At 46.0% G+C, this 17,372-nt stretch overlaps 2 protein-coding genes across 8 annotated transcripts in view; both read left to right on the forward strand.

Annotated features, from left to right (window-relative positions):
- The window catches only part of LOC117577689 (lambda-crystallin homolog), a 95,351-nt gene that overhangs the window by 22,040 nt on the left and 55,939 nt on the right, over window positions 1–17,372 (forward strand). The window lies entirely within an intron of this gene.
- On the forward strand, window positions 2,812–15,968 carry LOC117578053 (uncharacterized). Of its 5 annotated transcripts, none has more exons than XM_034263177.2 (7): window positions 2,812–2,958; window positions 6,652–10,321; window positions 10,391–10,580; window positions 10,789–11,025; window positions 11,093–11,553; window positions 11,619–11,788; window positions 12,816–15,968. In XM_034263177.2, exons 2-7 carry the CDS (start codon window positions 6,860–6,862, stop codon window positions 15,622–15,624), a joined length of 7,329 nt encoding a protein of 2,442 aa, XP_034119068.1. In that variant the 5' UTR covers window positions 2,812–2,958; window positions 6,652–6,859; the 3' UTR covers window positions 15,625–15,968. The 5 variants fall into 5 exon arrangements, with proteins under 5 accessions (XP_034119068.1, XP_034119072.1, XP_034119073.1 ...); XM_034263181.2 differs by having other exon boundaries at window positions 11,622–11,788; XM_034263182.2 differs by having other exon boundaries at window positions 10,391–10,430.

Below are 17,372 nucleotides of genomic sequence, written 5' to 3' on the forward strand. Positions count from 1 at the left end.
GCAATAGAAAAGTGCTACTGTCGCTTTGCCACAATCCAATATGGCGTAAAACAGTTCGCTGTGCAAACGAAGAGAGAGAAACGAAACAAAAACAAAAGAAGAAAAAAACAGCACGTCAGCGGACAGCACTTCGTATACTTATACATGCATGCGCACATATGTATGTATGTATGCATACGTATGTACATACATGAAAGTTTCTGATGTGCTTGTGTATGTAAAAAATACAAAGACATTTGACTTTTCTCATGTCGACGAGAAGCTAATGAAAATGAAACAGGCAAATACCTAAGAAAAACTCTTCGAATTCGCCGCAAACATCTCGCAAACGCGATCATGGCGCTCTCTCTCGCTCTCTCTCCATCTGTTTCTCCTGTTCTTAACGATTCTCCCTCTCTGATTCACGTGGGTTTTCATATATACACACATATGTACATATGCATGTGTGCATGCATATGGGTTTGGTTGCTCTTACTTTTTTGGGGCGAATGTACATGTATATGTACATATGTTGTGTGTATGTGTGTTTTTCACCATTTCGCGATGAGCTTGAAGCTTTACCGGAAGTTTTCTTTTCATTTTTTCATCCGTTTATTGTTGTGCATTATGCCTGCCCACTAGTATTCGTATGTACGTTTATCGTCGCTTCTGCTTTGCCTACAGATTCATGGCTGATAGCTGCGTCGTGGCGTTTTGTCGGCCATTGCGTTTTCCAATTTGTATTGCCTTCAGCGTTTATATACATACATACACACCCATGAACATGCATACACATATATACATACATACAACATACATGAATGTGGCTGCCAGAGCGCTTAAAGTTTCTACAACATTTATTGTACGTGAATACTACTTATTTGCTTAATTTTTAAATATTAGTTATATACACACGATTTAGATGTGAAATGAAACCAAATTAATCATGCTAAGTGAAAATGTTACATAATATTTAAATTGCATTGTATTAAAGGAAGAAAGGGAGTCATAAAGTGCAGCATGCTTGCCAATTATTTCTAGTCACTGGACAAAGGTGAAATTGAACGACTGGTGGGTGGTGAACTGCAAACAATTAAATGGCGACCCTACATACATATGTATGAGTGTGTGTGTGTGTGTGAGGTGAAGAAATATATCGATATGTTCGATTGCACTCAATTAATTTTCGAAGGAGTGGTGTGCAAACTACATCGATTATTTGCATGCAATATGGACTTTTCAATTACATTAATATAATTATCATGAATGTAGATTAAAACGATGTAATAATTATTAAAGCCCAGATGCAACAGTTGTATCAAAAAGAAGCTCGGCATATAAAAAACAATGTCCTAGTTGGACGCACATCCTTTTGACCTTGACCCCCTTTTCACAGCATGATGTACATGCATAGGTTGCTGCATACAGTGTACAATTATTTGTTCTATTGATTTTCCCGCTGCCCTTTTGCTCGCGTCCAAATAGCACAACAACAATGTCGTCAGCGCAATTAAGTTTGCTGGCTTTAACCCACTTTCACACACACACACATACACTGTAGCAGGTGTGTGTTGGAAATGGAAACAGGACTCCGTCGTCATCGTCGTCGGCCACTTGCAGGATTGCCGTCCACTTCACCACTAAAGCAGCACTTGAGCACGTCACAAAAACAATAACAACAACGGCGTGATAGAATGAGAGGAGAATAACAGCGTCGCCCTTTGCCACTGTGCTTTTGCTTACCAATACCACTATAAATACTAAACCAATAACGCGAAAGACACGCATAAGTACATGTGTTGTTGTGTGAAAAAATAAAACATTAAAGTAGATGGAAGTGCGCAAATAGTCGGGGACTTTCGACATTTTCGCCATATTTGAAAAGAAATGTGCTGCCTCTTTCATTTCCGATAAAAGAAAAACAGCCGCCGCAGCAGCAACAACAACAGCGGCAGCTGAAGAGAGCGAAATAGTGACAGACGCAGCAGCAGCAGCTGAAGTAGCGGCGGCGATATGAATAAATGAATTTGCATACGAAAAAAAGCAAAGCGAAAAAAATCAGCAGCAGCCACATCAGGCGGCGGCGACGGCGGCGAATAGAAGTACATAAGCTGCCTGCAAGACTTTAGTTTAGTTTTATTGCTACCCCCGAATCGAAGCGAAGCGAATGCTCTTTGCATTTTGTCATAAAGTCCTTGCAGTAGCCAAAAGCAGCAAAGCAAACAGCAAACGACAAACGTGAGTATTAAGCACAAGTTAGTATTGTACATTTTGCTGGCCCATCTTGGTCGACTTGCGCATACCCTTCCCACCAGGCAGCAGAATTGCGGAAATCGACGAAAGGAAATGAAAAGGAATGGGAATGTCAAGCAACTTTGTTAAATCTTGGAATGCAATTGATGCATTAACGACAAGACTCTGTGACCATGGCAGTGCTTGATTAAGATTTTAAACTTGATATTGATTTGTATACATCCTTTAATTATGTTTAGTTGTGTGAGTTGAGCACAAGAGTATTTCGAAGATAGCACTTGAAATGTTGTCGTCGAGTCAGAGTAGACGGCGATGGCAAATGGCGGCGAATACATACTTCGCCGCCACCGCTCTCTCGTTCTCACTCTCGCTCTGCGCTCTCTTGGTCGCTCTCTTTCAACATGTTGTGCGCTGCCATTTTGCCTTGTTATTTCACTTCGTACCGTGTTTGCGTTCACAACTCTGTCGGTCGGGTTCTGCATTTTATTTTATTATTATTATTATTTTTTTTTGTTTTTCTCTGCTTTGGCTTGTGTGTTTGGTGTAGTGTGGTGCAGTATATTAAAAACTGACCGCGTTTTCATCGACTTTGATTCGCATTCAACGCGAATACAACAAAATACTACGAATTGATTTACGCGATTTAATTGAATAACAATATAAATGCGGAAAATTCGCAAATGATGCGAAGGCGACTCTGAAAAAGAAAAAAGCAAAGAGAATTAAGTAAGTATCGTCGTCGTCTGCCTCTTGTTTGTGAATGTGTTTGTGTGTGCCCCGTCGCATATGTGTGTGTTTGTGTCGCTGCCTATGGTTGTGTGAACATACATGCATTAATAGCTTTGTATGTGTGCGTGGATGGCAAATCGCTCGCAAATAAAAATGCTCCCATGCATAATTTCAAAGAAAACTTTCAATGTTCGCAAGAACAACAAACAAGCCAAAAACATTTGACAAATTAAGTGCAGCATATATCACAGCTGAGCTGAGCAACAACAAAAACAAAATTCAACTCTCCGAAGAAGTGTAACCCAAAAATAAAAAATGCTTGTTAATTTTGTGGTTTCACGTGAATTTTTTGGGGCAACAGTTTTCCCCGTTGAAGTTTTGCCCGGCCACCTGCTGGCATTCGTCTCCCCGGCCTCTTTCCACGATCTGCGCTCATTTCTAACTTCCAGCTTCCACAAAACTCGTCCTTGGACTGCGGCGTTCATTTACATAAAATACACGCACAACTATGTACATATGTATTATACATGCGAACATTTCGTGCTCATCAACTTGCTCTCTTCGTAATATTTAATTTGTTGTCGGTTCGCTATTTTCAATGCATCCTTTAAAAGTGAGTGTAACACGCATACGCACGAGCATAAATACACACACAGAGACATGTTTAAGTATATGTAAATAATAAACGCGCTCAGCTGCCGCCGATCAATCTATCGAAATTCAAAATGATAAACAAGGCGGTAAATATATTTTGCAGTGTGACCAATCGGCATGCGCAAATTGCAACTGCTAATTTCGAATCCAAATTGTGACAGGTAATTTCGCAATGCAAACTATGATTTCTGTACAACAACGATCAAGAATTTATTGTGAATTGTGTGTTGAAAGTGTGTGTATACAAAAGCCGCAAATCCTCATTTTACCATATGCAAATTACAGTGTGTTCTCTGCTCCACCTGTAGCACACCTGATTGGTGCAGTCGCTTTCCGACTTTATGTGTAATCTGCAAACCACCACAAATAATATTGTTTTGTTTATCAATTCAAATTACTCGCAAATTTGACTTAGCGTTGATAAATTAATAGATCAAAACATTAAAAAATGTTTGCAAAATTGTTGTGGCGATGTAAAAACATCGATATGGCTATGATATGCACATATATCGCGTGTGAGGTGAAGCTGTCGCCACGCGATATTTTTGCTATCGATATTTTTTACCCCTACATCCCTGGCGTGCGGCAACGCTGTGCACACATCGCGCACACACACAGTACAAGCCAGATTTGGATCCAAAACGGAGCAACAAATTTTAAAATACACAAACATTAAACGGGTGTTTTGTTTTATATATTCGCTCATAAATACAAGCGTTTGGAAAGTCAGTGTCGGTAATATTGGCTTGCAAACAAAACAAAAGAAATGTGCAGCGAACGCAACGAAAATTAAATACCATTTTCCCCTCTGTTGCTGCTGCTGATTTGTTGCTACGTGCTACGTGTGTGTGTTTTGTGAGTGTGTTTACAACTGCATTTATCGGTTTCTCAATTTTCGAAACATTACTGTTGGCTTTTATTTAAAATGTTTTTTTAATTTTTGTTTTTTTGCATACTCACGACTGAGCCTGCAGTACATATGTGTGTGCGTGTTAGTGTGAGCATTATGTATACTGACTTCATTTTGGATTTTTGTTATTTGCGATTCGCTTTTATTTCCTTTATTCGCTGTTTGTTGTCGCTGTCATTTGTGTGTTTGCCTTCCCACTGCTTTCGTCGTTGCTCTGCTGCAGAGGGTGGTGGCGGCTCCGGCTTGTCACTTTCTGTGTGTGTTTGTGAGCAGCTGTGTATGTGAGAATGAGTGTGTTTTGTCAGTGTTATTAAATCCGTTTTGTGCTGTGTGAGGAAAGTGTAGTGTTAAAAGTGGGCAATGTAAATGAAAATGTCGGATTGTCTCCTATGCTAGATTCGCCACACAGGCGACTGGGCGAAGGTCGAATCTGAGTCGCTGCAGTTTAGTTGCAGTTGCAGTTGTTGCAAAAAATATATTACCCATCAACAAATCAAACAAATAACCAATTTCGCTCTCCCTCTATTTTCTCCGTCTCTCGTTTGCATGCTCGCTCTCTTCGTTTCGCTTCGTCTTTGTGTGCTTCTGGCGTTCTCTGTTGACAGGCAGCGCAAAAATGGCGCCTGTCATTTCGCACGCGCGTTTTCTTCGTTCTCTTCGTTCGCTGTTCGCTTTCAACTCTAGTGACAGGATCAGTCCAAAGCCAAAATTATTGAGTTCTTCATTTCGTTGTTGCGGTAATTATTCGCCATGTGCTCTCGCATTCTCTTCGACTATGAATTCGTATTTCATTTTCTTTGCACTCTCTCTCTCGCAATTTGAATGGCGTTATAAAGTTGCTCTCTCAGCGGCAGCAACAGCTACTTTACTTGTGGTTTCTTCTGGCAGCCCCAGCTGCTGTTTCTGCTGTTGCTTTCAAACTCGTTTTGCCACCGAGAGTGAAGAGAGTGAGGGAGGGAAGGGAGGAGTGACTCTAACGGGGTGTGAGAGTGACAATCACAGTATGCGAAGTGTGTCTTGCGAATCTAAAACACATCGCAGAACGCAGCTTTCTACGCATCCTGCTTCCTCTTCCTCCTATAGCTGTTGTCTTGCGACGTTCCTTTCGTTGCTGTCAATAGGGACCACGGATAACGCGTCGTATGCGCAATACTTGCAAAGTTACTTTAAATGCAGCTGTATTTTAGCAAATTACTCGAACGCTTTGGCTACTTTTATGCTTTTCGTTTTATTATTATTATTTTCTAGCTGGTTCTTAAAAGCAGCTTGCGTTTCTACAAAAAACTCATATTTAAGCTTGCCGCTTGAAATTTCAATCTTCATTTATTTACTATACGTTAAATACTTTATTTGCGCATGTATATGGATGAACGTACAAGAGCGCTGTACTTGGGCAAATACTAAATTGTCTTCTTCTATATAAGGTTCTGGGTCACTAATAGCTAAACCTATAAGATCTGAGGCTGTAATTCCGACATTTAACCCTTTCGGGACTACTGGGACAATGCGTCCCAAAATTTTTCATTGCATACTGGGACAATACGTCCCAAAATTTTTCATTGCATCGTATTTTCTATAATTTTAATGCTAAAGCACTTGTGAAATATCCCAAACACAGTTTTAAGTGTCTATTTCATAATGTAAATAAAAAGTAACGGTGAATATCTTCGGATTGGGATTATATGTCCCAGGATAAAAGGACGAATTCAGGATTTCCAAGTATGCAGTACATAATTATATTTAGTCATCTTTCAGAATCTGAAAAAGGATTTTCTCTAACTATCTTGGTTTTCGAAATAAAACCCCGTCCCGAAAGGGTTAATTCTACATTAAGAACTTTCTTCAAATGCCATCTCTAAACATTTAATATTACAAACCCAAACAAAAACCCATTTTTATCGAAAAGATTAAGGATTTGTAGCTTTTAATAATAATTGAATATAATTTTGAAAAATAAAAGTAAACCCCTTGAGTTGTAAACTAATTGCTATGCTAGGAGTACTAAATATTTAATATTCATATTTGTGCTCGGGAAGGCAGGCGTTTACTTTATACATGATTTTTGAAATCAACAGAAAATAGGCGTGTCACATTGTGTTTAATAAATCGTCGTTTCTCTTTCGCAGGTAGTTAACAAATGGGACCAAATCACAACAACGCTCTCAAGTATTTACAAGCTGAGCAGCCAGAGATTCGTTGTCACAGACACACCGACGACCGCAAGCAGCAGCAGCAGGAGGTGGCGGCGGCGGCAAGTGTATTAAAAGCGTCAAAATAGGAGCGTCGACATCGTCGGCAGCAGCGTCACCAGCTTTGCCCCGTGACAGCTCGAGGATGTCGGCGCGCAAGCCAGCGACAGTAGCAATATCAACAACAACAGCACCAGCAAAATCGGATAATAATAATGTAGCAACATCACCCACACTTGAATTGGAAGGAACTGTATCGGGCGGTGATGAAGCTGCAACTGAAGGAACGTCAGCAACAACAACGGCAGCGTCTGATGGAGAAGTGGAGACAACAACTCCTGAGGAAGAGGTAGATCAAGGGCCACCAGAGAAGGAAAAGGACAAGGAGACGACGCTAGAGGCGACTGTGAAAGACAGCGGCTCGCCTAGAAAGTCGTTGACGGACACAAAGATACTGCGGAACACGCGTCTGTCATCGCCACTGCTGCTGGGTGCTGCCAGCGATGGCGAGGATCAACAGCCCAGCAACAGCCAAAATAACCAGAGAAAGGGCTCAACGGATCGTCAGATTATACGCGGCCGTAAGTCCATAAAGGAGATGCGCGAGGCGAAGCTGCAGGACGAACTCAATGTGAAAGAGGAGTTGGCCAACTTTGAGCTCGAGGACGAAGCGAAGGACACAAAAGACAATGTCAAGTCAGTGCTGGACAGTAAAGATAAAGAAAAAGAGACGACGCCAACTCCAACAACTGCCACTTCCACTCCGACTCCCACTCCTGTGTCCACTCCCGCCACAACCTGCAATCGTGTTACACGGAAAGCACACGCTCAGGAGCTGGCCAACAACATGGCCGCTAACAACAACACACGCGTCACCCGCAATCGCCGGCAATCGTCGACGGTCAACAACGAGCCCCAGCTGCCGGCTCGGGGTCGCCGAAAAAAGGCAGCGTTGCTTAAGCGCAAGCGCTCCATCGACGATGCGTCCAACGAGTCTAGCTTGGCTTTAAAATACACCAAAGTCGAGGTCAAGGAAGAGGACGACGATCCCGACTCGAGTGTGGCATCACTGGCTGGCGATGAAGTCGCTGTCACGCCCGCCAAATCCTCGTCGTCGTCGTCGGGTTCGTCGTCAACGCTCAACATCAAGCTGGAGCTGCCTGACACCGAGGATACTCCCATGCACACACCCGAGCTGCCCTCCCCCGCTGTGCAGCAATCGACGGCCAGTCGACGTGGTCGAGGCAGACCCCAAACGCGGACTACGCCCGTCAGTTGCACTGGGAGCAGCACACGTGCCACACGCCACAGCAAGGCCGGCTCGCCGTGTCTGTTGTTGGCAACCACGCTCACTGAGCCGCCCACGGCTTCGAAGCGCCGTCGGGTCGGTTCATTGAATCGCAGTCTCCTGGTCGCCAAGCCGACGTCATCATCGTCCGGCAACGCTGGAGTTGACGAGGACTCCAAGGATAGTCTGGCATCCAGTTCCATGGATGATTTGTTGCTGCCCACGGCAGAAATAAAACAGGAGAAAATTACCGTGGACTTTGAGGAGAGCCTTGATGCCGGGAGGACCACAAAACCGACCGATCCGGAGCCCGTTGAGGAGGCACCACCATCAACAAGTGCTGCCGCCTGCTCCAATGGCATCGAGCCGCTGACAGTCGACACTGATCCGGTTGCAGTCAAGGCATCACCTGCCAATGAACTGGTGGAACAACAAACAGCAGTCGAGGGAACGGTCAAGGACTTGGCAACAGGTCAGGAAACAGAAATAGAGGCGGGAGAAACCGCATCGGCGAACGAGAACGAGACGGAGGCTGGCAAGGCGCCCTCGCTGAGCCCAGAAATGATTAGCGAGGGTGTCAGCGCCATTAGCGTAAAGCAGTTCTATAAGAAGCCCGAGTTTCTGGCCAACAATCTGGGCATCGAGAAGGATCCCGAGCTGGGCGAGATCGTACAAATTGTTACGGAAACGACAGTCGACGCTGAGGCTGAGGCTGAAACGGAAGCTGAAGCTGACGTTGAGGTCGAAGCTGATGCTGAGGCCCAAATCGAAACCCAGGCCGAAACGGAGCTGATCCTTGAGCTGGACGGGGATGCGGAGAGCAAACAGGATAATTCCGCCTACTCCTCCGCGGCCATGGACGAACTTCGTGTCGATGAAAGCGGCGATGAGACCACTGAAATACTGGACGACCAAAAGACCACAGATGAGCAGGAAACAGCTGCTGAAAAGCAAGCAACAACAACAGCCGCAGGGGAGGAGGAAGATGCGACAGCTGCTGCCGTCGCTGTTGCTGCTGAGACAATGAGCTCGCCGGGCGAGCTAAACGGCGAGACTGAGCAAGCATCCAAGGCGGATGACTACGATGACTTCGAGAGCGAGATTATGGAGCAGCTGGCTAAGGAAGGCGTAGTGGATGCCAGTGGCAATGCGCTTAGCGCCACCAAAGCGTCGACACTGGATAAGCCAACAACGCCACCATGTGATTCGCTCAAGATTGTGCAGCAGGATGAGGACACTGAAGCGGAAGCTGTCGTGAAGGAAGAGCAGGAGGAAGAGGAGGTTAAGAAAGAAAAACAGCTGCCGCCTACTGAGGAGGGAGTTGCAAAAAAGAAACCAAGCCAAGTGGAGCTCGACTTGGAGGTGGCACCCTACACCGAGGAACAGGAGGCGGAGGCCAATGCCGAGGCTGATGCTGATGATGACGCCGATGGCGAGGGCGATGCCGATGCCGAGATGCAAATACTCAGCGAGGATTGCGTCGAATATCCCGAGGAGAACAAAGAGAATGTGTCGACTGCGGCCGCAGATGGCATCGTTGTCGCAGCCGGTGGCGATGCTGTCAACTGCGAATCATCAATGGACATGGACATTGATCTGGCATTCAAGACCGAGGACAGTGCTGTCGCCGCCAATCTGGAAGCGGTGGCCGAGGTTGAGGGAAAGGAAGAGGTAAAACCGAAGATGGAGGATGAGGCGAAGAAGTCAATTGATGAGCACAAGATCGTGACCAAGATGGAAACTAATGGCGATGGCGACGGCGACGATGAGGTGCTGCGTCGCGAGAAGGAGCTGCATCTGCAGCATCTCGGTCTGCTGACACATCAGGCAGCCGAGCAGCTGCGTCAGGAATACATCCAGGAGGCGCACACTCGCGCCGTCCACCAGCAGCAACAACAGCAGCATCATCCCAGCGGCAAGCGGTCCGCTGCCAAGGGCAATGCGCACATCGAATCCAGCGGCACACTCAAGACGGTCATCAAGCTCAATCGCAGCAGCAACGGCGGCTCGGGAGGAGCAGCTGCGGTGCCCACAGGCACCGTTATACACGGCGCTGCTGTCGGTGGAGCGGGCAATGCAGGCGTCTCGGGTGGTGCAGCGACGACGACGTCGGGCATTGGGAGTGCAACGCGCAAAGGTGGCATCGTGGTTGGAGGCGGCCATACGGGAGCGGCGAGCAGCTCGGCGCACGGTGTGCGACGACAATCGCTTAAAATGACATTCCAAAAGGGACGGGCACGTGGACACGGGGCCACCGATCGGGCGGCCGATGGGCAGCATGGGGCCCATGCCGAAGACTATTACACGATACAGAATGAAGTAAGTGTGGTTGGTTGCTGCTGCTTCTACAAGTAAAACTGATCTTGTGTCCAATTCTCCATTTTACAGAACGAAGGTGCGAGCAAATCGAATGCAAATCCGAATCTGGGTAACGCCGGCCGCAAGACAACTAACCGTCTAAGCTCTACTAACAACAACCATCACAACAACAACAATCAGAATCACAGCAACGGCAACAACAAGCAGCAGTTGCAACAACAACATCAGCAACAGTTGCAGCACAGCAAACATAACAATGGTGCGTGTTGCCGCCTCTGTTGCATGTTGACTTTGTTACGTTTTGTTGAGTTTTGTTTTGTTTGTTGCTCTTTCGTTTTCCGTTTTCTCCTCTCCGTTTTTCCCTTCCCCAATATCCCGCAATAACATTTTATTTGGGGAATTCCTAAGGGAATTGCCACTCACTGCCACTCGACACATTTCGCTTACATCGTTTTGTTGCACCACAGATTCGTCACACTCGGAAGGCCAAGGTGGACAACTGGACCACAGCTTCTATCAGACGGTGAAAAAGGACGAGAAGGAGAAAATACTCATACCAGAGAAGGCCTCCTCGTTCAAGTTCCATCCGGGACGTCTGTGCGAGGATCAATGCTACTACTGCAGCGGAAAGTTCGGACTCTACGACACGCCCTGCCACGTCGGCCAGATCAAGTCCGTTGAGCGTCAGCAAAAGATACTCGCAAGTAAGTTGACCTGTTCTTTCCCTTTTTTTGTGTCTCTCTAATTGATTCTTTTTGTTGCTTTGTGCAGATGAGGAGAAGCTGACTGTGGATAATTGCCTGTGCGATGCGTGCTTCCGTCATGTGGATCGACGTGCCAATGCGCCCAGCTACAAGAAACGCATCTCTGCGCCAGGACACCTCGAGTCCAACAGCAACAACAACAACAGCGCTGCTGCCGGCGGCAGCAGCTTGGACAAGCACTTTGCTGGCGATGCAACCGATGCTGACTTTGCCACAACTTCATCGGGCGCTGCTTCCGCATCGGCGCGTGTCTGCGCTGTCAAGGATTGTGCCGATGGGGCGAGTCATTCGCTGCGGCGCAAATGCGTGCGGAAGAGCGTCAAGAAATGCCTGCTGAACTTCGAGATACCCGTGGGCACATCGAACGTCTGGCTCTGTGAGCCGCACTACAACACTGTCATTCAATCCTCTGGCTGTGTGCTGTGCAAGCGTCGTCTGGGCAAGAATCACATGTACCACATCACCTCGGTAAGTGTAGATTTGCTCTTGTGATTGTCGTAAGGATTGTTGTTAATCGATTGCATCATTTGCAGCAGGACACTGATCGACTGGAGAAGGCTCTGGCCGAGATGGGCATTCCTGTGCAGCTGGGCGTTGGCACCGCCGTCTGCAAGCTGTGTCGCTATTTTGCCAATCTGCTGATGAAGCCGCCGGACAGTACCAAGTCTCAAAAGGCCGATTTCGTAAAGAACTATCGCAAGAGGTAAGAGGAAGTCCCCGAGACAGAAGAAGAAGGCAGCTGTGGTGACCCAGTAAAGAATGTTCCGTCTGCTTATCTTTTTGCAGTCTTCAAGCGCTAAAGTTACAAAATTTGCTTGAAATATTTCTTTGTGTTCTACGCAGTTCAGGATTGAAGATTGAAGAAAAAGTTATTGATCATTGATCATCCAAGCTATAGCAATTAATTTATAGCACAAGTCCAAGTTAAAAGTTTATTCGGATTGTTTAAATTCGCATTAATGTGGCAGGTTAACTTAATTATATATAATTACATATTGACTACTGTAGCATAGCAAAGTGGGATATCAGTATAAGATTTGCAATACATTAAGAGTAATTTATACATATGTACATATATACATCACAGACATCTAGCAGGCAGATCCTGCGGGTACGGTCCTTTAAGATGCCTTTTACTCCTGTATCTCACGAGACATTGAGCACCAGCAGTATGTAGTAAACTTTGCGATGTTCTACCTCTTGTTAATAGGAAAATCAGTCTTCTACATTGAAGTAGATATTAGAATATCCGAAAGTTAAAAGATAATTTAGAACTGAAATATTGAGAAAATCAATCAATCTTTAAGAAAACAACAAATAACAAATTGTTGATGTTATTAAAAAAATTCTTTTGTATGGGAAAAAACATCGTCTTATTAGGGGTCTTAATTATTTTTATATTTTTAGTATTAAAGCGGTATATTTTAAAATTAATACCGCACTGTTTTTTTTTTTAATTGTTTGGTATATTTGCATGTAGTACTATATCAATATACCTAATAATTTTAACTCTTTGGTATATTTGAATGTAGTACAATATCAATATACATAATATAGCTTTTGGTATATTTCTTAGTATTTTTGGGGAACATTAATTTGGTATATTTTAAAGTTAATACGTCATTTTGTTTTTATTCGATATGCGTAGAGGGTATTTAACAGTCGAGCACTCTCGACTGTAGCTTTCTTCCTTGATATTTACTATAATTGTCTTTTCTCTCGCTTCGCAGGCTGCTCAAGGTGCACAATCTGCAGGACGGCAGCAACGAGGTCTCCGAGGCGGACGACGAAGATGTGCGCGCCTCAACGAACAGCACAGTTGCCGTTGCTACAGCGTCGGCGGCATCGTCGGCAGCTGGCTACGATGAGGGGTCCACAGAGCTGCCTATGGTGGTGGACTACGACGGGCCCGCGACGGACTCGAATTCGAGCAGCTCGTCCTCCCATGGCGCAGCCGCAGCCAGTGCGGCCAGCAAGCAAATGTCCAAGCTGCAGGCGATACTCCAGCAAAACCTGGCCGGCGAGACAGCAACGACGAACGTTGCCAGCAGCGGCGGCGGCGGCGTTGGCAAAGATAAGGCTGCTGATATTTCGAATGTACTGCGCGGCAATCCGAACATATCGATGCGGGAGCTCTTCCACGGCGAGGAGGAGTTGGGCGTGCAGTTCAAGGTGCCTTTCGGGTGCAGCAGCAGCCAGCGCACGCCCGAGGGCTGGACACGGGTGCAAACATTCCTGCAGTACGATGAGCCGACGCGTCGCCTGTGGGAGGAGCTGCAGAAGCCGTACGGCAATCAGAGCTCCTTCTTGCGCCATCTCATACTGCTGGAGAAGTATTATCGCAACGGCGATCTGGTGCTTGCGCCACACGCCTCGCCCAATGCCAGCGTCTACACACAAACGGTGCGTCAGCGTCTCAACTCCTACGATCATGGCCACTGCGGCGGACTGCAGAGCAATGCGAAGAGTGCAGCTGATGCTGCTGCTGGTCAGTCGCAGTCGCCGCCAACAGCAACAGCTGCAGCTGGCAGCAGCAACTTATCCTCCTCCAGCTGTGCGGCGTCAACGAATGCCGCCAGCGTTCTAGCAAGTGCTCTGAAAACGCCACAACAGCAGCAGAGCCAGAATCAGAGTAGCGTTGATTCGCTGTTGTTGCAGCCGCCAAGTCAGGAGGCGGTCATTCCTTTGGTTGAGCTGAACGACGATGATGACGACGACGACGATGATGATGATGGTGGTGGTGGTGGTAATAACGGCAACCAGAAGCGGGAGGATGTAGACTATACGCCGCTTGAACGCCTGCGCAATGTGTCCGTGGACAAGCTGACGAAGCAGCTCAGCTCGAATGCAGTCACCATCACTGCGCGGCCCAAGGAAAGCGGGAAGCAAGCGTCGTCAGCAGTTGAGACAACAGCACACAAAATGCCATTGAGCAAGGATGCGCCGCCTTTGGTGCCCACAAGCAGCGCAGCAGCAGCTGCGGCAGCGGCAGCCAACAGTCGCAGCATTCTCAAAACAAATCTGCTGAACAAGGCAGTCGAGTTGTTGCCGCTGTCAGCGGCACAGCAGCAACTCCAACAGCAACAGCAGCAGCAATCGAATCACAAACCCGCCGCGAATGCGAACAACAACGAGAAGCCGCTCAAGCTGCTGGATGTGGCCAATCAGCTTGCGCGTAGCCACCTGGAGCAGCAGTCGGTGTCGCTGCTGACGCTGCAGCAGCAACAACAACAGCAGCAGCAGCAGCAACAACAAAAACAGAAACCTCTGGCTGCCGCTGCTGCAATGTTGCAACAGCCCAGCAAGCCAGCAGCGACGAATGTGGCACAGTTGCTGAGCTCGCCACCCGAGCTCATCAGTCTGCAGCGACGACGCACAAGTGGCGTGGCTATCGCAACTAGTGTCAACTCAGCGGCAGCTGCAGCAGCAGCAGCAGCGGCAACGATTGCATCGGTACCCGGACTGGCTGGCAAGCGACTCCAATTGCCTCGGGCAGGCGGCGGCAGCGGTGCTGCCAACGCGCCCAGTGTGATCATGCTGCCGGATTCGCTGTCGCCGCAGGAGCGACATGACAGCAAGAGCTGGAAGCCCACACTGATACCGCTGAAGGAGCAGCACAAGGTGCCGAACAAGTCGCCGACTCTGTTCCAAACAGCCGACGGACGTCGCCTGCCGGCCCAAGTGCAGGTGCAGTCCGGCGGCAAGCCATACCTCATCTCCATCATAGACTACAATCGCATGTGCATATTGCGACGCGAGAAGCTGATGCGCGACCAGATGCTGAAGACGAATGCCAAGTCGAAGCCAGGTGGTGGTGGCCAGGCGCAGTCGCAGTCTCAGTCGCAATCCCAGCAGCAGCAACAACAGCACTCGTCGAACTTTGCTGGCCTGAGCAGCAAAATGGCAGCAGCTCAACAGACTGCACGCCAGCAGCTGCAGCAGTTGCAACAGCAGCAGCAACACAAGCAACAGCTGCCTACGCTGCAGCCAGGCGGCAGCAGCGGATTGCGTTTGGCTCGTCTGGCGCCGAAGCCAATGCCACCACTGAGCAACCCACAGCAGAATGCGACCACGACTAGCAACAGCGGCAGCAGCTCGACGACGACAACGCAGGCGACCAACTATCAGCCGATGCTGGTGAATGCCTTGGCTGCTGCGGCAGCGGCTGCAGCGACGGGCAGCAGCAGCGGATTGGACAACAACACCTCGTGGCTGTGGAAGAACTATCCGGATCACTCGCAGTTTCTACTGAATGGCAATGGCAGCGGAGCTGGAAACGCCAGCAAATTACCGCATCTCACCAGCAAGCCGACAGCGACAAGCATCAGTGGGGGCGGCAGCGGATTAGGTGGGAGTGGCAGTGGTGGAGGTGCGATTACTTTCACGCTCAAACAGCAGCAACAACAGCAGCAGCAGCAGAAGCTCATCGATAATGTCATCATGTCCAAGATACCCAAGAGTCTGACAGTCATACCGCAGCACATGGGCGGAGGAGGAGGAGGTGGCGGAGACTTGACAGGTTCAGGCTCAAAGGAATGAGAACAACTGAAGCCCCAACAACAACCGAGTGACGATGATGGGATGCATTTGAAACGCAAGCAGTTGATACTTTAAGACGAAGAAAGGATGCGAGAGAGATCAGAGTCAGCTTTAGCTATAGCTATATATATATATATATATATATATATATATATATATATATATATATAGTAGTGTTGGCCAAGCATATTCCATAGAAACAGTCGCGGATCAATGGATACGCCCAAGAAGGATTTTAGATGATAGGCAAACTACACAACAAACACACGGAAACACATTATACACACACACACACACACACGCATACATACATACGGCTAGAGTTGAAAACTATACAAATAGAATGAAGAGAGACAGCGATAAGCATGAACACAGCGCAAGAAGAAATGGCGACAGAATCGTGGTGTGTTATAGGTCTAAAGTTAAAATACCTTAGAAATACAAAAGATATATACACTACATATGTAGTAGAGGGGGGGACACACACACATACACTTCTTTATAGATATACACACACAATATGATACGATATGATATATAGTATATAGGCATTGTAGTATTAGTGCTCGGGGTGTGTTCTATATTGAATCATTGTTAAGTATGCCTTTAAAGTTAACATACTGCGCGAACAGATATATATATACACACACACACACACACACACATCTTCATCAGCAAAGAAATAAGGCAGATGCACATATGTATATGTAAGGAAGGAATACATATATGCATATATTTTTTTATTCGACTTTACGGCACATCATTACAACATTTGGGCATTCGTGTATTATATATATACCAAATTGCTAGTACATAAATGCACTGACCAGACAGAGACGGCACGTGTGTAGAAAGAGAGGGCAGAGCACAAACTAAATGCTGCCAAAAATGATGTTGGCAGAGGAAAAGAGAATATTTTGTAGAGTTGCGCATGGATGCTCGCTTGTTCCGCCTTCGAACTTATGTCGCGTCGTCTCGGCTACACACACACATACACAAATTCTCATACACACACACACTTTCGCAAACCAGAGTTAGTTAGTAGTTACTCTCATTTAAGATGCTTTTTTTTTATTAAATTTACTATTACACAAAGACTACAATTCTATAAAGAAATGAAAGAAGAATGCACTAAAAATGATCGACATATTGAATTAATGTTGCGATTATATTAATATCTAATTTATGTTTGATTTCCAACTATTTTTTGTACATATTTATATACAGACAACAAACAACAACACGAAATAATCAATAAAAACAAAAACGAAAATGCATTCAAAAGTTTGATGAACACAACAATGAACAGGAAAAGCACTCGAAGTGTTCAAAGTATATTTTTCATTTTCATTTCGGTTCTTAGCGATTCCTTTTCGTTGGCAAAATCCTTATCGCTCTGCGATTATCGATAACAGTGCGATCAATCACAAATTGCACTAAAATTCAAAAAGCTTTCCAAAAAACGACAAAAAAAAAACAAACACTATTGAAAAAAGAAAAAAAGATATATATATATATATATTTATTTTAAGCAGAGATTTAATTGTGAATTAGATGGTTAAGCATAGTTATATTTATACATATAAATTCAATCGTTGTTGTTAGACATTGAAAATGTATTTGTAAACGGAGAATCAAATTATGAATGTTGAGCATATTTTTGGTTGTCGTCGAGTAATAGATATTTATATATATACAGACAGATTTAGATATAGAGCATATATATATATATACAAACAAACATACAT

This window comes from Drosophila albomicans, chromosome X (genome assembly GCF_009650485.2).
Source record: "Drosophila albomicans strain 15112-1751.03 chromosome X, ASM965048v2, whole genome shotgun sequence".
Classification (NCBI taxonomy): domain Eukaryota; kingdom Metazoa; phylum Arthropoda; class Insecta; order Diptera; family Drosophilidae; genus Drosophila; species Drosophila albomicans.

Coding starts and splice junctions, on each gene's coding strand:
- LOC117578053 (XM_034263177.2), top strand. CDS start 6,860: ATGTCGGCGCGCAAGCCAGCGACAGTAGCAATATCAACAACAACAGCA. Junction 10,322..10,390: donor ATTACACGATACAGAATGAA/GTAAGTGTGGTT, acceptor TCCATTTTACAG/AACGAAGGTGCGAGCAAATC. Junction 11,554..11,618: donor ACATGTACCACATCACCTCG/GTAAGTGTAGAT, acceptor CATCATTTGCAG/CAGGACACTGATCGACTGGA.